This window comes from Anabrus simplex, chromosome 3 (genome assembly GCF_040414725.1).
Source record: "Anabrus simplex isolate iqAnaSimp1 chromosome 3, ASM4041472v1, whole genome shotgun sequence".
Taxonomy (NCBI): Eukaryota; Metazoa; Arthropoda; class Insecta; order Orthoptera; family Tettigoniidae; genus Anabrus; species Anabrus simplex.
Genome location: NC_090267.1, coordinates 477,611,136 through 477,629,728, shown reverse-complemented (window position 1 = coordinate 477,629,728; position 18,593 = coordinate 477,611,136). Strand labels below are relative to the sequence as shown.

The 18,593-nt window shown below is 39.0% G+C and overlaps 1 protein-coding gene across 1 annotated transcript in view; it reads left to right on the top strand.

Moving 5' to 3' along the window:
* The window catches only part of LOC136866871 (protein O-mannosyl-transferase Tmtc3), a 90,753-nt gene that overhangs the window by 18,669 nt on the left and 53,491 nt on the right, over positions 1-18,593 (top strand). The window contains exons 3-4 of the mRNA XM_067143965.2: positions 5,435-5,571; positions 13,868-13,949. Of these exons, the coding sequence (XP_067000066.2) occupies positions 5,435-5,571; positions 13,868-13,949 (219 nt within the window). The remainder of the gene's footprint in view (positions 1-5,434; positions 5,572-13,867; positions 13,950-18,593) is intronic.

Here is an 18,593-nt window from a genome sequence, read left to right as displayed (position 1 = left end):
AAAGGTGGGTGTGTGGTGCGCTATCAGTGCCCGACGAATTATCGGTCCAATATTTTTTCAGAACACGATTACTTCTGACCGTTATATTCACAACATTCTGGAACCATTTTTTGCTGAACTGACTGAAGAAGAGAAAAGGTACGGCTGTTTCCAGCAGGATAGTGCAACGGCCCATACGGCGCATAGCTCTATGTGACGGTTACGGGAACGCATAGCTCTATGTGAGGGTTACGGGAAGTGTTCGATGATGATCAGATCATCAGTAAAGGCTTATGGTCCCCTCGTTCGCCTGATTTAAGCACATGTGATTTTTATCCATGGGAAAATCTTAAAGGAAAAGTTTACAGGAATAATCCTCAAACTGCAGAAGAATTAAAAACTGAAATTAGGAACATTGCGCGTTCTATCGGTGTCCATGAACTACAAAGTGTGTTTTGAAATCTCATTACAAGATGTGAAGCTTGCATTGCAGCTGAAGGAGATCACTTTCAGCATCATCTGTAAATACTGGTGAGTTCTGTTTCATTTCCAGTTTATTTATTTATTTTTTATTTATTTATTTATTTATTTATTTATTTATTTATTTATTTATTTATTTATTTATTTATTTATTTATTTATTTATTACTGGCGAGTTCAGTTTAATTTCCTAGTTGATTTATGTATTTGTTTATTCATTTACTTATTTGTCCAGAGCATCTATGTAGCCGGTGAGTTCAGTTTCGTTTAGTTTCTATAGGCGTAATCATGCCACTTCTTTGAGCCGATTATGCCTGCTTGTCATGGCGGGCACTGCGATCGCTATCTCCGCTTCCCAGCACGCCTAATCCTTTTCAAATTAATCACCCTGTACAACTACATTCCAAATAAGAAGAAACTGTGAGAGATTCGCTTACCATAACAGCAGGTGTTCAAAATGATCTCCATCTTTCTCCCTGCTCCCTGCTTCTGGCACTGCAATATTTCCTTGTCTATTCCATTGTGTCCAGTCATGATGTTGGGTCTTCAAACCTTCAATTGCTTGTGCTCGATTTCAGTACACTTTATCCGTGAGATAATCCCGCAGGAAATAATCTGGTGTTGTTAAGTCCGGTGATCTGGCGACCACAAATCCTTAGAGATTACTTTGCCCTCAAAGAAGCTGCGGATCAGAGTGAGAGACTCGGTTGATGTGTAGCAAAGGCATTCTGAAAATTACACTAAGTTAACTCAGTGCCGTCTGGTTGCTTGACAAATTGCAGGATAATGTCCTTGTACCAGTCTGCGGTTATTGTATCCGAGAAGAAGAATGGAAAACATAACTTTCCACGTTGTCAACACTAATGTGAAATTTATTAAAATTTCAATTCACCAAACATGTTTCAAGAACCACTCTTCTTCACTGGCTTAAACTGCCATTACAAATCTCAGATCTAATTATAATAAACATTTCTTATGGTATTGGGCATATCATGTTTCAATTATCTCATTGAAAAAACAAATGAGCTATGAAATTTTGCTAGCTAGTATTCTTTGCTCCCTTCTTTCTTTCTTTTTTCTTTCTTTCTTTCTTTCACTTTCTTTCTTTCTTTGGAAGATATTCAGTCTACTATCAGGCGGAAATGGAGTCGTTATGAAAACCAACCAGTTTATATAAATCACCCTGTTTTATGGCTACAAATATATTGTCTTAATATTCTAATGAGTGTTTCAAATTTTGTTAGTGTGATTTACTTAATAAAAATTTTCTTCTGCACATTATATTGCAACTGATGGATATGGTGTCAGTCTTCAAGATATTTTTCACCATAGACTCATTTTTAAAATGTGTTCTTTTTTAAATGTTTTGTGTAATTCAATAAACCCAGTGCATGAACCCAAAAGGAGAATACTGTCTGTAGTGAGTACCTGTTGTTCTCAACCCAGACATTCTCATCAATAGAATTGAGATCTACTGCCGGTGTTAGACTGCTCAGAAAATCTGGTCATGTTTGCACATTGGTGTAAGACGGTGAATGATTCTATGAGAATTGAATCACTCCCTATGGATAACTATTTCTCAGACTGAGGATCTTAATATTCTCCATAATATACGTTGTGTTCAATTCTGTGAAATATTCAAGTTCTTCAGAAACTATGCATCCCCTGCATGACTCAGGAATAGGACCATTTTACGAGAAATACAGCGTATGCATTGAATTAATGCCTGTATCTATGCACTAGATTTTTTTTTTACATCGCACCGCCACAGATAGATCTCATAGCAACAACGAGATAGGAAATAACTAGGAGTGGGAACGAAGCGGCTGTGGCCTTAATTAAGGTACAGCCCCAGCATTTGCTTGTGTGTAAATGGGAAACCATGGAAAACCATCTTCAGGACTGCCGACAGTGGGGTTCAAACCCACTACTTCCCAAATGCAAGCTCACAGCTGCGCGCTCCTAACTGCACGGCCAACTCGCTCGGTACTAGACCAGCTTATGAACATTAAAATAAGAATAATAGTTAACACCAACCTTCCAATACTTATCTTTCCTTATATTTAGGAAATAAACATTACAGCAGGCGGTGTAAGATGGAACATGTTTCACTTAACTGTCGTAAGCATCATCAGACGAAATAAATCTTAGCCTAAAGTTAGAGGGGTCCCGAACCTAGTGTCCTTAAAAATATATGGTACCCTAAGAACCAACATTTACATTTAGAAAATCAAATAGGCTTAAAACTAGTGTGGAAAAAAACATAGAATGTTACAACATGGCTAAGAGAAAAACACACAACTTGTTTCATATTTGAACATTCTGATTGACTCTGGTAGCAATGATATCCTAATGATTTTAATCATTTCACTACCAGCTCTGTATTGTACTTCTGTTTTTATCCTCTGTTTCAACACGATTATGTGTTTTTCTCTTACGCTTTTTTCACACTAGTTTTAAGCCTATTTGATTTTCTAGATGCACTGCTTCAAGTCGTCATACAACTCAGTAGCCAACATTACCATAGAGTCCTACAAGAGGGCCAAGCCACTGGCATGAGAACGAGCAAGTTTTATACACTTAAGAAAATGGAAATTTCAACACCATGAAGGCATTGGTCATTTGTGTTGATTTTAAAGATATGGAATGATGCCATGTAGGTATGTAAACGATCAAAGTTTCAGAGTTGCTACAGGTCTGCCCACGTGATTGGTCATGGAGGAATCAACTCCAGTATACAGACTCTGGTGTAGCGTAGTTGACTTGCAGTCTGTGCAGTGAAGTATTCCCCGTCAAACATGCCTCGACGACAGAGAAGAGCACGCTATCAACTACTGTCGCTGTTTGAGAGGGCTCAGATAATTGGGCTCTGTGAGGCTGGATTATCGCTAAAGACTATCTCTGCACGTGTTGGCCGACAGGTATCTACGGTACGTGTATGGCAGCAGTGGTCAAATAAAGGTATCCGCACTCGTAGACCTGGCACAGGCCCAGCGCAACAGACAACTGTGAGAGAGGATCGCCGCATCATTCGGATGTCCCGGATGGAACCCCATGCAACAGCAGCGCAAATTCGAGCAGCTGTGGCACCCCACGTTACACAACAAACAGTTGGTAATCGCCTCTGTGCAGCTGGCTTACGAGCCCGTGTCCCTGCAGAAGGTGTTCCATTGACCCCACACCAGCAACGTGTAAGGCTAGCCTGGTGTCGAGAAAGATCGACGTGGGTCGACGAATGGCATAGGGTCGTCTTTAGTGATGAATCGCGCTTCTGTCTTGCCCGCAGTGATCACCGGAATCGTGTGCGCTGATGTACCGGGGAGAGGGGCCGCCCAGATCTTATTATCTTATTGTCGAGAGGCACACAGGACCAACACCAAGCATTATGGTCTGGTGAGCTATTGGCTTTAATGTGAAATCACAATTAGTGCTTGTTGAGGGCACTATGACTGCTCGACAGTACATTGATAGGGTACTCAATCCAGTGGTTGTCCCTATGATGGCGAACATTGCTAATGGGATGTTTCAGCAGGACAATGTCCGGGTTCACACTGCACGCATCTCCAGAGAAGGTCTGCACGACATTACAACCTTAGAATGGCCTGCTCCGGACCTCAGTCCTATTGAGCATGTGTGGGACATGATGGGTCGACAACTGGCCAACCGTCCTCAGCCACCCACAACTCTGGAACAACTGACCCGTGCAGTGCAGTAAGCATGGGCCACATTTCCTCAGGAAGTGATCCAGGGCCTTATTGACTCCATGCCTCGACGAATTCATCAATGTATTGCTGCTCGTGGTGGGCACATCCTGTATTGATTGTTGTCCAAAATTGGGGTCAGAGGGACCTGAAAGTGTAATCATCGAAGCACAACCGAACACTAGTCCTGCATGTTCAATTGCAGCAATGTAGCACCACTCCTTCTGGGTGTTGCAATTTCCATTTTCTTCAGTGTACTTCAGTATTCTCCACAGAAAGTTTAGTCACCTGGTGGCAGGAATGAGTAGCCAGGCGGGAAATACTATGTAAAAAATGAATATGATAAAATTTCAATTTATTCCCCTCAGGGCATTAACAATAATATTAGACAGGTAAACAAACATTAATTGCAAAATTATACTATTTTATGTGTTATCACGAATAAGACATTACAGAGTATTTTGAACTTTAGTGTTCTACTGCTCGTTGATAATCATGTAACACCAGGGCTTACCACTCGGTTGCTGAGGAGTTCCGTATGGGTTTGTGATTTTATATGCTCGCACTCGACACTACATGATAATGAAGCTAAACATTTGAACTCCAATATAATTGAGTCAATTAATGTGACAATAATGAAGATATATCATTTAAATAAAGAGTTTTACAGAATTCGCATTCTAATTTGGAGCACCCAATGACTCAAATATATATTAATATTATGTAACTATCCGATATCTAGGTAATGTTAGCCGGGCAGCCAGTAAAAACGCCAGAATACTGTACTTGTTTGATGCATTGTTTGTTGTTGTTTAGTAGTATACTAGGGTGTCTGTATACTTTTTATCAGATAGTGTATATGATTTAGGCTATCTTATGTACTTTGAATGACGGATATCCTGTTTTACATAATAACATATTTTCTGCATTATATCTTAAATGTACTTTGTTAATATTTTTATCCATACTTGATTCAGGCATGTGGAAATTTCTTCCCCTTCTCTTCAGTAACCCAATATGACATTTTTTTTTTTTTATTTATTTTTTTTTTTTTTTTTTGCTAGGGGCTTTACGTCGCACCGACACAGGTAGGTCTTATGGCGAAATATGACATCTTCATGAGAGCAGATGTTGCCATCACCGTATGTATAATTGGCCAAAATGGACTTTTGTGTCAAGTTCCACAGTATATGCTAGTTTTTCCTGCTGCCATTCATGCAGAGTATAACTGTATGAATTAATTTTATTATGAGTTTTTCTTTTGTGTTTTAACAGGAACAAAGCCACAAGTCCTACCGACCACTATGTGTGCTAACATTTCGTTGGAACTATGCACTCCACCAGCTGGAACCCATGGGGTATCATCTGGTGAATATGGTTCTTCATAGTATTGTCTGCCTCATGTATTTTAGGTAAGCCAGGTTGATATTTTAAGTTGATTAATTTATAACCTAAGTACTCGCCCAGCTCATTAGCTGAATGGTCAGTGTATTGGCCTTCGGTTCAGAGAGCCCTGGGTTTTATTCCCAGCCGGGCCAGGGATTTTAACTGCAAGTGCTTAATTTCCATAGCTCACAGGCTGGGTGTTTCTGTTTGTCTTAATACATACGGTATCTTTTGAATTGTCTCCTTTCTGAAGTCACAGAGAACAATTGTTGATAGCCGATACACGTTGATGACATCTGTCATTAATCTGGAATGGTAATTGTACCTTCCGTTGTCTCTTTTACATTTCACTGCATGCTTCAGTTATTCACTTTTGTTCTGCATAGTTAATCACCATAATTCCTTTGCTTAAAATCATGCACACTTTGTAACATACTACTAAATGAGCAGAGGTACCAGGAATAGGGACTGGTTCCAAACACCCCATACAGTCAAATCAGTACATTTCTGAGACAAGAAGACACATGTATCACAACTAAATCTCAGTGTCTTCGAAAAAGGAGCCTCTGAACATCCACAGATGTGATTGGGCAGCATTTGTAAACATTACCAAGCTCTGGAGGAATTTATTCTTGAAGTTGTACACTGTTATCTTAAGTTATTTGTTTATTGAAATCAGGATTTCTTTGTAAGACACTGCACAGTTTTGCACTGTATTTCTTTATTTTCGAGAGGCACAGTTAGTTCACTTTTCACTTTCTCAAGGATTGAAATAGAATCATGAAAAGACAAATCACACTTCTCTGGTTTTTCTGTTGCATGGGGTATATTTTTGAAATGTGCTTGTATTACTGTATATTCCAGTCCCTCTGGAATGTTTCATTTCTCTGAAAATGTTCTCTGAACGTTGAATTGATAAAGCAACACTTGGATTTAGACCGCAGACAACTTCTTTAACGTCATTGAAATTATCAGTATGGAAGAGAGCAGCATTTATCCATGTACCCCAGGTGGTTAGTATTATGTTTTCATACTTCTCGTATACAGACGATAAATGCCAAAATTAATAAAATATGAATCAATACAATAAATATTCAGTTATATACTTTTTATGCTTAAAAACATTTCATATATGCACAAAATATGCCAAAATCATTCAATATGCAATTATACAAACACCACTACAAGCCTCATATGTAGGACAATGCAGTGTCGGTGCACTAGGGGAAACATGTGCCTCCACTTGTATAAATGCCTGCCTTCGGCCTTTAAATCAGAAATGAAGTTCCCGGAAGGAAACCGTAATTTAATTTCATCGATTGCGAATGTTGAAAAAATGTAAGCTCTTTAGGCCTTACAATCGAGAAATTACCAGCGTTTCGCCCCAGTGTAGCAGTGGGCTCATCGGTTGAATTGCTACACCTTTCCAAGATGCTGGCGGCTAGTGCATCGTTGAGACACTGACTGACAGACAAAGGTTTTCATTCCCCGCTCTGAAGGGGTGGGGCGGGCCACCTAGAGGGTTACGCCCTCTCTCTGGCCAAGAGATGCGGGCGGGTTGAGGAAATGTGATGAAGGAAGGCGATGGGTAAATTATATGTAGGAGGAGGAGATGGAAGGGGGTTTGGCTTCTTAGAGAAGGGGTTTGCAACTTTAGTTATTTATTTAAATTTTTTAGCCAACATAGGACTACTTTAGTCAGGTTTATGGAGGTTTTCCTTCTTTTTGTCTGCCCAGTACTGCTTCATCCTTACTGAACGTAATTTCCTTTCTGCTTCTGGAATCACTCTTGCTATTCTCTGCTTGTTGATTTTCGTCTGTAGTCTAGTGTGTTTATCTTTTGATATCTTGAGTGTATTTGTTTTGTATTTTGTATTATTATTATTTTTAAAACGTTTATCTATATAGTAACAGTACTTGGGATATTGACATAATTAAAGATTTTTGTTTTTACATTCATATATGAAGGTCTAAAGTTTAACATAATCCCAGTCATTAAACTTCCATTTCTCTGTGGATGTGATGACTTTACTTCATCTGAAGAAAGCTTTGCTGTTGGAAACAACTTTAACACATGCACTGCATTAGACTCTGAAATGAAAACCTACAACCTGTTTTCCAGTCATGGACCGGGTCAGGGAGGGAACGAATGAAGCCCCCATCTTGCAGCGAGGATAGGAATTGTGCCAGCTGCCGAGGCCTGTCGCACTCCTCTGGGGCAATGAAATGAAATGATATTGGAGTGTGTTGCTGGAATGAAAGATAACAGGGAAAACTGGAGTACCTGGAGGGAAACCTGTCCCGCCTCCGCTTTGTCCAGCACAAATCTCACATGGAGTGACCGGGATTTGAACCTCAGAACCCAGCGATGAGAGGCCGATGTGCTGCCGCCTGAGCCACAGAGAGCATTAACCCCTGAATTGACCACAAAGTGAATTATCAGGAGTTTACTGTACTGTACTCTAATGAAATAACTTCTTTACCTCAAAACCTTGTAATGAAGTTATCATTTAGCATTAACCCCTCAGCAACAGGAAACATTTGAGAGCCGATTTACCCAGTGGAGGTGATTCAGATGTGAGCATTAAGGGAACGCAGCGATCTCTTTAAAAATTCACCAATACAACAGTTTAACTCAGATTATTAGATGTTTACGGCTGAGACCTAAAAGAATGTAGTTTATATTCATTAACTTTATATTTTTACAATCTAGTAATGGAGAAGAGACCTTCCACATTTTGTACGGAATTAAAGTGACGTTCTTGTATTTGCTGGGTTGATTCACAATGCAATGAAAACTAGGGTAATTGTTGCCTCGGTTAAGCAGAAGTACCGGGAACAATAGTTCAAAGATTCATTTAGTAATAATGCTATTTGCTTTGTCCCACTAAGTACTTTTATGGTTTTTGGAGATGCCAAGGTGCCGGAATTTTGTTCCGCAGGAGTTCTTTTACATGCCATTAAATTTATCGATACAAGCTGACATATTTCAGCCCCTTCAAATACCACTGGACTGAGCCAGGATCGAACCTGCCAAGTTGGTGTCAGAAGGCCAGCGCCTCAACTGTCTGAGCCACTCAGCCCAGCAAAGATTCATTTAGCACAAACCCTAGGTTATTGGGACAATTAGGTAATGAAAAGCAGGGCATATACTTTGGCGTGTTTTGTCGTCTATTACTTGGTCGCTCGAACCATACCCCTCCCATTCCTTATGTTATGCATTCACTCATACTTTGCTCAGTTCAGTCCGGTGTAGTGCTGTTGTCATCTGTTTAATTAAAATTCAATTACTTCTCTTTCATTCAAATTGCACTGTGCCCTCCTTCTGCGTCACACAATATCATAATTCAAAGCGACAGCGAATTAAGTAATTACGAGTTGCAAGAGGTTTCAAGGCGTTGAAAGAATTATAGAAATCCTCACCAGATGATGTCAACATTCATATCAGTGAAGAGATGGTGATTTATACTATCATTCTACATAGAGAAGCATCCTGTATTGAAATATATGTCCACTAGAATGCAGCAGAAATTTAAACCTATATCCTCTCACGTGGAAACAGGTCAGACTATTTCAAACAGTTTGGAAAGGAAACTATCGGGGTATCTCATTGATTAGTATACCAAGCAAATTATTCGCTGTCATCTTAGAAGGGAGGGTGCGATCAGTGGTTAATAGAAAGCTTGATGAAAGTTCAGATTTCAGATTATCAGTATGCGCCAGGTAACTGAAAAATGCTACACAAGGAATAAATATTTATGTTTATGTTTCACAGATCTAGAGAAAGCAGATGACAGGGAGCCAAGGGAAAAGATGTTCGCCATACTGGGGGACTATGGGATTAAGGGTAGATTATTAAAATCAATCAAAGGCATTTATGTTGACAATTGGGCTGCAGTGAGAATTGATGGCAGAACGAGTTCCTGGTTCATGGTACTTACAGGGGTTAGACAAGGCTGTAATTTTTCACCCTTGTTGTTCGTAGTTTACATGGATCATCTGCTGAAAGGTATAAAGTGGCAGGGAGGGATTCAAGCAGGTGGAAATGTAGTAAGCAGTCTGGCCTATGCTGACGACTTGGACTTAATGGCAGATTGTGCCGAAAGCCTGCAATTTAATATTTTGGAACTTGAAAAAAGGTGCAATGAGTATGGCATTAAAGTTAGATTTTCGAAGGCTAAATTGATGTCGGTACATAAGAAATCCAAGAGAATTGAATGTCAGATTGGTGGTACAGAGCTGGAATAAGTAGATGATTCCAAGTATTTAGGTTGTGTGTTCTCCCAGGATTGTAATATAATAAGCGAGATTGAATCACGGTGCAGTAAAGCTAATGCAGTGAGCTTGCAGTTACGATCAGCGGTATTCTGTAAGACGGAAGTCAGCTCCCGGACGAAACTATCTTTACATTGGTCTGTTTTCAGACCAACTTTGCTTTATGGGAGCAAAAGCTGAATGCACTCAGGATATCTTATTCGTAAGCTAGAAGTAACAGATGTGAAAGTAGCGGGAATGATTGCTGGTACCAACAGGTGGGAACGATGGCAGGAGGGTTACATAAAATCAGCTTCATGGTCCGTATCGCACTTCAGTAGATTCACAAGTATTTATATATTTATTTTCCACCTAGTCGATACAATGATTGCTTAAGGCAATTTAATGGTTAAAAGTGGTACATGTTTCGTATGTTATCAACATCTTCAGCCACATAACACTGTTTAGATGAAAAATATATAAATTGACAAAGTAATGCTTGAGAAGAAGTGTCCTTAAAATTAACATAAGATTGACGTATAAAGTGGCAGGGAGGGATTCAGGCAGGTGGAAATGTAGTGAGCAGTCTGGCCTATGCTGACGACTTGGACTTAATGGCAGATTGTGCCGAAAGCCTGCAGTTTAATATCTTGGAACTTGAAAAAAGGTGCAATGAGTATGGCATTAAAGTTAGCCTTTCGAAGGCTAAATTGATGTTGGTACATAAGAAATCCAAGAGAATTGAATGTCAGATTGGTGGTACAGAGCTGGAACAGGTAGATGATTTCAAGTATTTAAGTTGTGTGTTGTGCTATTGGAAAGGGTGAAGCAGGATGAATATTGAACAAGATGACTGAGATGGCATTGAATGAAGTGATTAAAATACTACTGTTATTCAGCAGCATTAGGATGCGGAAGGCAACGGGAAACCACTGCATTAAAGATCCTGAAGGATATCCCTTTAAGTTCATATGGCATGGCTCTGTTTAACGTAAAATTATTATCCAGAGTTTCTTTTCCCCCATTCGGATCACCGGGGAGCAGTGTTGCCAACTTAGCGGATTTTCCGCTAAATTTGGCGGAATCGGGAGACTGTCGGCGGAGAAATATATCATTTAGCGGACAGCGGATATTTTGGCGGAATTCTACATTTATTATAGCAGAATTCAGAGGTTTTTCCATTTTACTTTTTTTTTTTTTTTTTTTTAATTTGTACTCCAGTCTGTCTCCGAGCTATTCCGTATTTCTTGTCAGGAGCTAGCAGTCACATGAGGAAAACACGTTATTTGGATTTGATGTTATGAGATCATGGTATCATATATTATTTTATAATGTGTGGGGAAAGGGTACTTATCTCTTCGCTGACCAATGACGACATTTATAGCATTTATATTTATGCCATGAAGGAAGACCGTCTAATGAACTGGCCTGTTCTGTGTGTGGCCCTTGAGGTAGGGGATTCACCTAGTTTGCACCCGGCACTAAAACGCCTGCAAGATTTAGCTCGCCAGCTCGCAGGTTAATCCCAGTGAAACTCGCAGATCAGGTTAGTGCAGACATTTTATTATTATTATTATTATTATTATTATTATTATTATTATTGCTTATTTTTATTGCTCATTATTTTAGATAGGATTTCTTGGCAGTATTTTAGCGGATTTTTAGTACTAATTAGCGGATCTTGAAAATATAAGTTGGCAACACTGCCAGGGGAGGAATACTTTGAACGCTGCTATGACTAGAAAGCCCAGCAGTTTTGGAAAGACCAAAGTGTATGACAACAAAGTTTGAATTGAAGGACATCTGAAAATGGCACAACTGTACTTCAGAAGATGCTTTCCATGCTGCAACATCATGTTCGGAGCTGGCTATGTGGACCGCCAACCTCCACTAGGAGAAGGCGCCTCAAGAAGATGAAGATTCACAAAATATCATGTCAAGCATATAGATTATTTGTTTCAGAAATAATCTAGCTGCAAGGGAAGAAATCTGTATAGCAAAATTCATTATCTTCAACCTCAAAATTTTGTTGGTCCAAAAAATTATAGTTAAAAATTAAATCCAACATTATACTCATACGAGTTGATGAAATAGATCAGTCATGCCAGGCCCTCACAGTCCGCTGCTGTAAATGGCACTGGACTATCAATTAGATTCTGCCAGTAGATATGGTTGTTATTCTGCCTCGTCAGAACACTATTTTAGGTTAATAGGTGAAGAATCTCTGTATTTAGGTAGTCATAAATCTGACCAATTAATCATTCAATCATCGATGATCTGCATTTAGGGCTGTCGCCCAGGTGGCCGATTCCCTATCAATTGTTTACCTCGTATTTACATTTATTTACAATTTTTTACCCAGCTTTTTCTTAAATATTTTCAACATACTTGGAAATTTATCGAACATTTCCCTTGATAATTTATTCCAGTCCCTTACTCCTCATCCTGTAAATGAATATTTGCCCCAATCTGTCCTCTTGAATTCCAACTTTATATTCATATTATGATCTTTCGTACTTTTAAAAGCTCCACTCAAGCTTCTTCTTGTCCTTCTTGTTCCCCTTCTTCTTCTTCTCCTTCTTCTTCTTCTTCCGTCATTCTATGCCAACTCACCACTGGCAGCTCGAAAAATATGAACCCCTAAATACTCTCATAACCATGAGAAGAGATCTGTAACCTTTCTTAACTACATCGTTAATATGATTACCCCAATGAAGATCATTCCTTATATATACGTACCAACTTTCCTGATTTAGGAGGGGGACTCCCGATTTTCGACAGTTTTTCCCGCCTCCCGATTATTCTATTCTTTCTCCCAATTTTAGCTTATTTTTTGGTGAACTTCAAACATTTGTTTTCAAATCCCACCATTTCAGCTTTGTATGCCTGTGGCCGGAAGTCCGTCGCCCATTGGCCGCTTTCAAATAAAATATCGACGTTTATGAATACGAGAAATGTGCACGAATGTGCAATGTTTATTGAAACCTGTATATCGCGACGCATTATGTCGATTGTCAATCTCTCGTTCTCGTGTGCTGTGTTTGTGTTCGTTCACATCAGTCTAGTCAATTGTAGTCTAGTTGCTAAATTTGGAGTCTTTTTTAGTAATTTAGTGATAGAATTTCAAAGATAGCGCTACCATAATGACTTTCTTTTAGAGATTTTAGGAGCCATTTGGAGACAGTTCTTGCGAATTTCAATTTATTACTTGATAAAAATAGCATTGTGCTTAGCATAATCGTGCAATATATTAGTCTTTTTTTTTTTTTTTTTTTGCTATGGGCTTTACGTCGCACCGACACAGATGGGTCTTATGGCGACGATGGGATAGGAAAGGCCTAGGAGTTGGAAGGAAGCGGCCGTGGCCTTAATTAAGGTACAGCCCCAGCATTTGCCTGGTGTGAAAATGGGAAACCACGGAAAACCATCTTCAGGGCTGCCGATAGTGGGATTCGAACCTACTATCTCCCGGATGCGAGCTCACAGCCGCGCGCCTCTACGCGCACGGCCAACTCGCCCGGTATATATTAGTCTATGCATTTGCTAAGTAATGGTATATAAGTGCATGACTGATTCACACGTGTGGAGCATGAGTTTATACTATTTTCAGAAGATTTATCAGAGACCGATCATCTCGCTCACATACTTTGTGTGAGGTAATAGAGATGTAGCCTCGTATAGCAACATCCGGGTTTTGAAACATTAGTATAATAATATAGCAAAATCTCCTGATTTTTGGTTTTGTAAAGTTGGCAGATATGCTTATATTAACACCTAGGTACTTACATGTTCCCCATGAGGTACTGTCTCACCGTCAACACAGTAATTAAAATTGAGGGAACTTTTCTTCTTGGTGAAACTTACTACTTGACTTTTCATCCCATTTATATTTATTCCATTGTCTGCTGTCCATCTCACTACATTGTTTAAGCCCCCTAACATGCACCTCCCTGTCAATGAAGTCTGTGTATTACATAAAGTTAAGTTTATGGCTGTTTAAACCACACAAAGTGTCTTTTAAACATTTTTTATTATTGTGTCTTACTTTTTCATTTCTTTTCATTGCAGAATGTGCTCCATGTTTCTACCAGAAATCTCAAGTTTTGTAGCCGCTATGCTATTTGCCGTCCATCCTATCCATACAGAAGCTGTAAGTATCACTCACATTTTTTCTAATATTTCTTCTGAGATTGTACCTCATAGAGCTTTTTTTTTAGGGTGAGTGTGCATGCTTCTTTATAGTAATGACTGTAAATGTAGGTAATATTTTTGGTTGGTCGATGATGGTGCACCCATCCAAATTCATACGGTAACAATGCAGATCACTGTTCTTGTACGAATTATACTCCTCTTTGTTCTAATATGCAGGGGCGTCTCATGTTACGGATCACATGAGCACGTGAACATCCTTGTAATCCCAAACAATTGCAATTTACATGATATTGTATGATGAGAACAAGATTTTTGCACATTGGGAATGTATTTATGAAGTTTTAAGTGCTGATTCACTTTCCGTTTCCATTTGAATCTACTGTCTACTCTGTGTGCACACCCAAATATTTTAATCATGCGAAGCCACTGCTAATATGGGTTGTATTTTATCTTGGTCCTTTCCATGTTCATCTTGAGCTGTCACTTGTTGCAAGCAGTGTTGACTCTCACCAGCAAGGCTTAAAGATCTTTTTTGCTATCTGCAGCAGCACAATATCCTCTGCCTAGCGAATTTTGTTGATGCACTCTCCGTTGATGCAGATGTCTTCAGCGTTCCTTGCAATACCTTATCTCAATGTTCCTTCATGAATTTTAATTAATTTTAAAAAAACATGCTGGAAATGCTTGAATAATTTGGGATTTTAATCCTGATTGTTTAATATCTTTTTAAAATGAGTCAAGTCTTCATTCCATGTCATAACTTATCATCACCAAGATAGCCGAACTCATAAAGAAATTATTTTATTCACAAGGTTTTAGAAATCAGGTATGGCATATAATTATATGTTAGAGCAATTGATATTTGGGGCATTTCCACTTTTTAAATAAATGAGATTATAAATGAAATACATATTTAAGAAACCGTTTTTATCTACCTTCCTTCTGTCTCAGCTAGGTGGAAAGTTTAAAATCGCTGGGTTGAGTAGCTCGGACAGTAGAACGCTGGCCTTCTGAGCCCAACCTGGCAGGTTCAATCCTGGCTCAATATGGTTGTATTTGAAGGTGCTCAAATACATCAACCTCATGTCGGTAGATTTACTGCCATGTTAAAGAACTCCTACGGCATGAAATTCCGGCACCTTGGCATCTCTGAAAACTGTAAAAATAGTTTATGGGACATAAAAATAATATTATTATTAAAGTTTAAAAATCACATTTTCTAGTGTCAACTATTATTTATTATTATTTACATATTTTATGCCCATATTGGAGCACTGAAATCAATACATTTGAGTTAATTTCTTCATTTTCTTCTCCCAGAACTTTCTCATCCTCTGACCTTGGTCAGAAATGTTTCGATCGAAAGATCAGACAATCAATGATGATGAGTCTTCTAGTGTCAATAAATCAAAATGCCTGGAAAAATCTTTATATTGCCAATTCATATTATTACATATTATTATATTGTCAATTTGTACATCCTATTAACAAATTTATTTTCAAAAGATTCATCACAAATTTGTACAGTTTTCTGCTTTTACAATTTCAACTGTCCACAGAAGTCCGACTCCTTAGCTGAATGATCAGTGTACTGTCCTTAGGTTCAGAGGCTTCTGGGTTTGATTTCTAGCTGCTTCAAGGATTTTAGCGGCATACAGTTCAATCCTCTGGCTCGGTGATCATCTTGAAACAAATCTTCATCTACTTACAACACATTACACTATCTACCACAACAAAAACACATAATAGTGAATATGTTCCTGCATTCAGGAAGAAGGATGTGCGGAAGAAATTCAAGGTTGCCCCCACTCGCAGAGAAAGTGTGTGATCACGCCTGTAATGGTATGGGCTGTAGCACTGACGCCTCTGTTGCAAAGACTGCCCTTCAACTGAACAGGAGGGTCGCCAACCTCAGGGGGGGGGGGGGGGGGACATCAAATATACTGGCTTGACTGGGTGAGAGATGACACGCAGCTCACAAAACCCATCCCCCGACGATTGAAATGGAGGAAACAATGCAAGAAAATGCAAGTAAGATAATGGTGATATAGAGTTGACATCAAGAAAGGCTTTCACCGGTCAAAATGGGCTTAGTCCACATTAGTGCCGAGCCCAGATAATTGGAAAAAGTCTAACAAAGAAGAAGAAAAAATAATTGTCCACAGAACTTTACAGTTTCAGACAACGTCACAGGTTTAAAAGTAAAGTAAAACCATCTCTGTATAGGCCATTAAAGTCTACAGAAGAATGAAGATAAATGCTTCCAGTTTCTGTAACCTAAGCACTAAATGGGATAGAGTAATTAACTTTATATCTGTCCACCTTTGTCTCCAGGAATTAACGTGATACCAGTACTCGGTCCTAGAGAAGGCCGAGTGAATGTCTAAGACGTGCTTTTCAAGAAATATAATACCTACTTCTAAATTTTTCTACTTCCTAATGGTAATTGAACTCATATTCTGCCACATAGTGAGCACAATAAATTGGTCTAGTTTTTATAAAATAAATTAATATTACCAGATATTTTTAATAAAGTACACAGTTGTGGTGGTGGTGGTGGTGGTGGTGATTATTGTTTTAAGAGGAAGTACAATTAGGCAACCATCCTCTATATAACAATAATCAGAGAGAGAAAAAGGAAGGGATGAAAGATGAGCTATCGGCTAAAGTAAGACAAGGGCCACGAAGAGTGTGAAAATGACTCCCTAGGCCTCGGCACCTAATACCAGGTAATATAGATGTAGATTCCCATAGGGAACCTGAAATATTTGTCTTGAATGACTAAATTTATCATCAGTTTTTTATAATGAGACAAAGTCTCTCGTAGTGCATTGACACTGCCGGTGGCTCCAAGTACCCTATGCAGTGACCTCCATGGTATGCACTAGCCATGTGTCTTGGTAGGTGTGCTATTTACCAACTGATGAGCCCAACTTAAAACACTGGCAACCAGGAATGAGTTAGCTGGAAAATGTATAATGTCCAATAACCTAATACCGGGGTCGGAAAAGATCAAGGGTGGGCCGAGCGAGGTCGGATAGGATAGATGAAAGGGAGTAGCCTGGCACAAGTGAGGGGAAGCAATGCCAGGACTCAGCTAAGGGCCCTGTGGTCACCAACCCACACTCCAAAGTTCAGAGCCCCTGGGGTCCCTTTTAGTCACCTCTTACAACAGGCAGAAGATACCGTGGGTGTTATTCTATCCACCACCCCCACCCCCATCCACAGGAAGACAATGTACACATATAATTACCAATTTATTATTTTGTGAGTATATCTTTCAGTAGTGCCATGACCAGCAGGAACTGCAGTCCTCTTAACATTCCCATTTAGAGGGAGCTGAGACACAAAATTATAAAAATTTTGAATGTACAACACATATCCATTATCACCAGATCCAGGCTTTTGATGACCTAAAAATGTTTAAAAAATGTTTTATAAAATGACGGCAAAAATCCAGTAAAATGATCCGAAAACTTTTAAAAATGCCATAAATTTTAAATGAACTAATCAAGATGGTATAGCCTATAGTTATGTTATAGACATTATAATAAGCTTTTGAGCTTTTGCCATGTCAAGGAAACGAGGTGCAGTTCTTTAAGTTTCGCAGAGAACTTCGCTCAACGTCTTCAGAAGAAAATCTTGACTGTTTACAAAGAAGACTTCTCCAATTGGAGGTGTCTCTCCTGAAATGTGGGCATTTCCAAGAAATAAGGGGTGAACAAAGTTTCTTTAGTCTCCAGATTGGCAAAGTGTTGTAAAGATTATGGTTAGCGTGCTGGCCTTTGGACACAGGGCTCCCAGGTTCGATTCCCGGAAGGGTCGGGAATTTTAACCATAATTGGTTAACTTCGCTGGCACGGGGGCTGGGTGTATGTGTCGTCTTCATCATCATTTCATCCTCATCACGACGCGGTGTCAAATCATAAGACATGCATCTGGTGAGCCAAACATGTGCTCAGACACTCCCGGCATTAAAAGCCATACGCCATTTCATTTCATTTCTCAAATCTCAGTATTCATCCTCGCTTAAAGTTGCGATATCCCATACCACACGTGTAACTACTTCAGAATCCTCAGACATGTAAGAAAATGACACAAAAGCATAAAAGTAGTTAATGAATTCTGTAAAATGACTAAATAATGATGTATAATTTTATAAAATGACCTCAAAATAAACAAAATGGCAAAAAATGACCTAATAAATTAGCATTTCTGCAATGTGGGAACTATGATTAGGATTTCTGTACAATTTAGCAATGTCTGTTGTGAATGAATTAAAAAATGACATGTCATGAAAATTCTAGCCCTGATTATCACAATATGACAGCGAGCCTTAACTGTTGTTTAGAAGATTAAGTTACAAAAGCTGCCTCGGTGGATCAGTGATCGTGTCCAACTCATGATACGAAGTTTGCGGGTTTGATTCCAGCTAAGGTAGTCAATTTTTGAAGGATGGTCAAAAATCTCTGTACATCATTTCCGTTGTCAGTGTAGTAATAGCACAGTTCTATCATCTTGTGAGAAAACTTTTTTGGTATAAGCACGTTCCATTAAGATTAAAATGAATAAGATGATCCAAACCAAGAGAAAGATCAGCAAACTACAAGTAGTGGAAATGAAGATCTTAAGAACTATGATT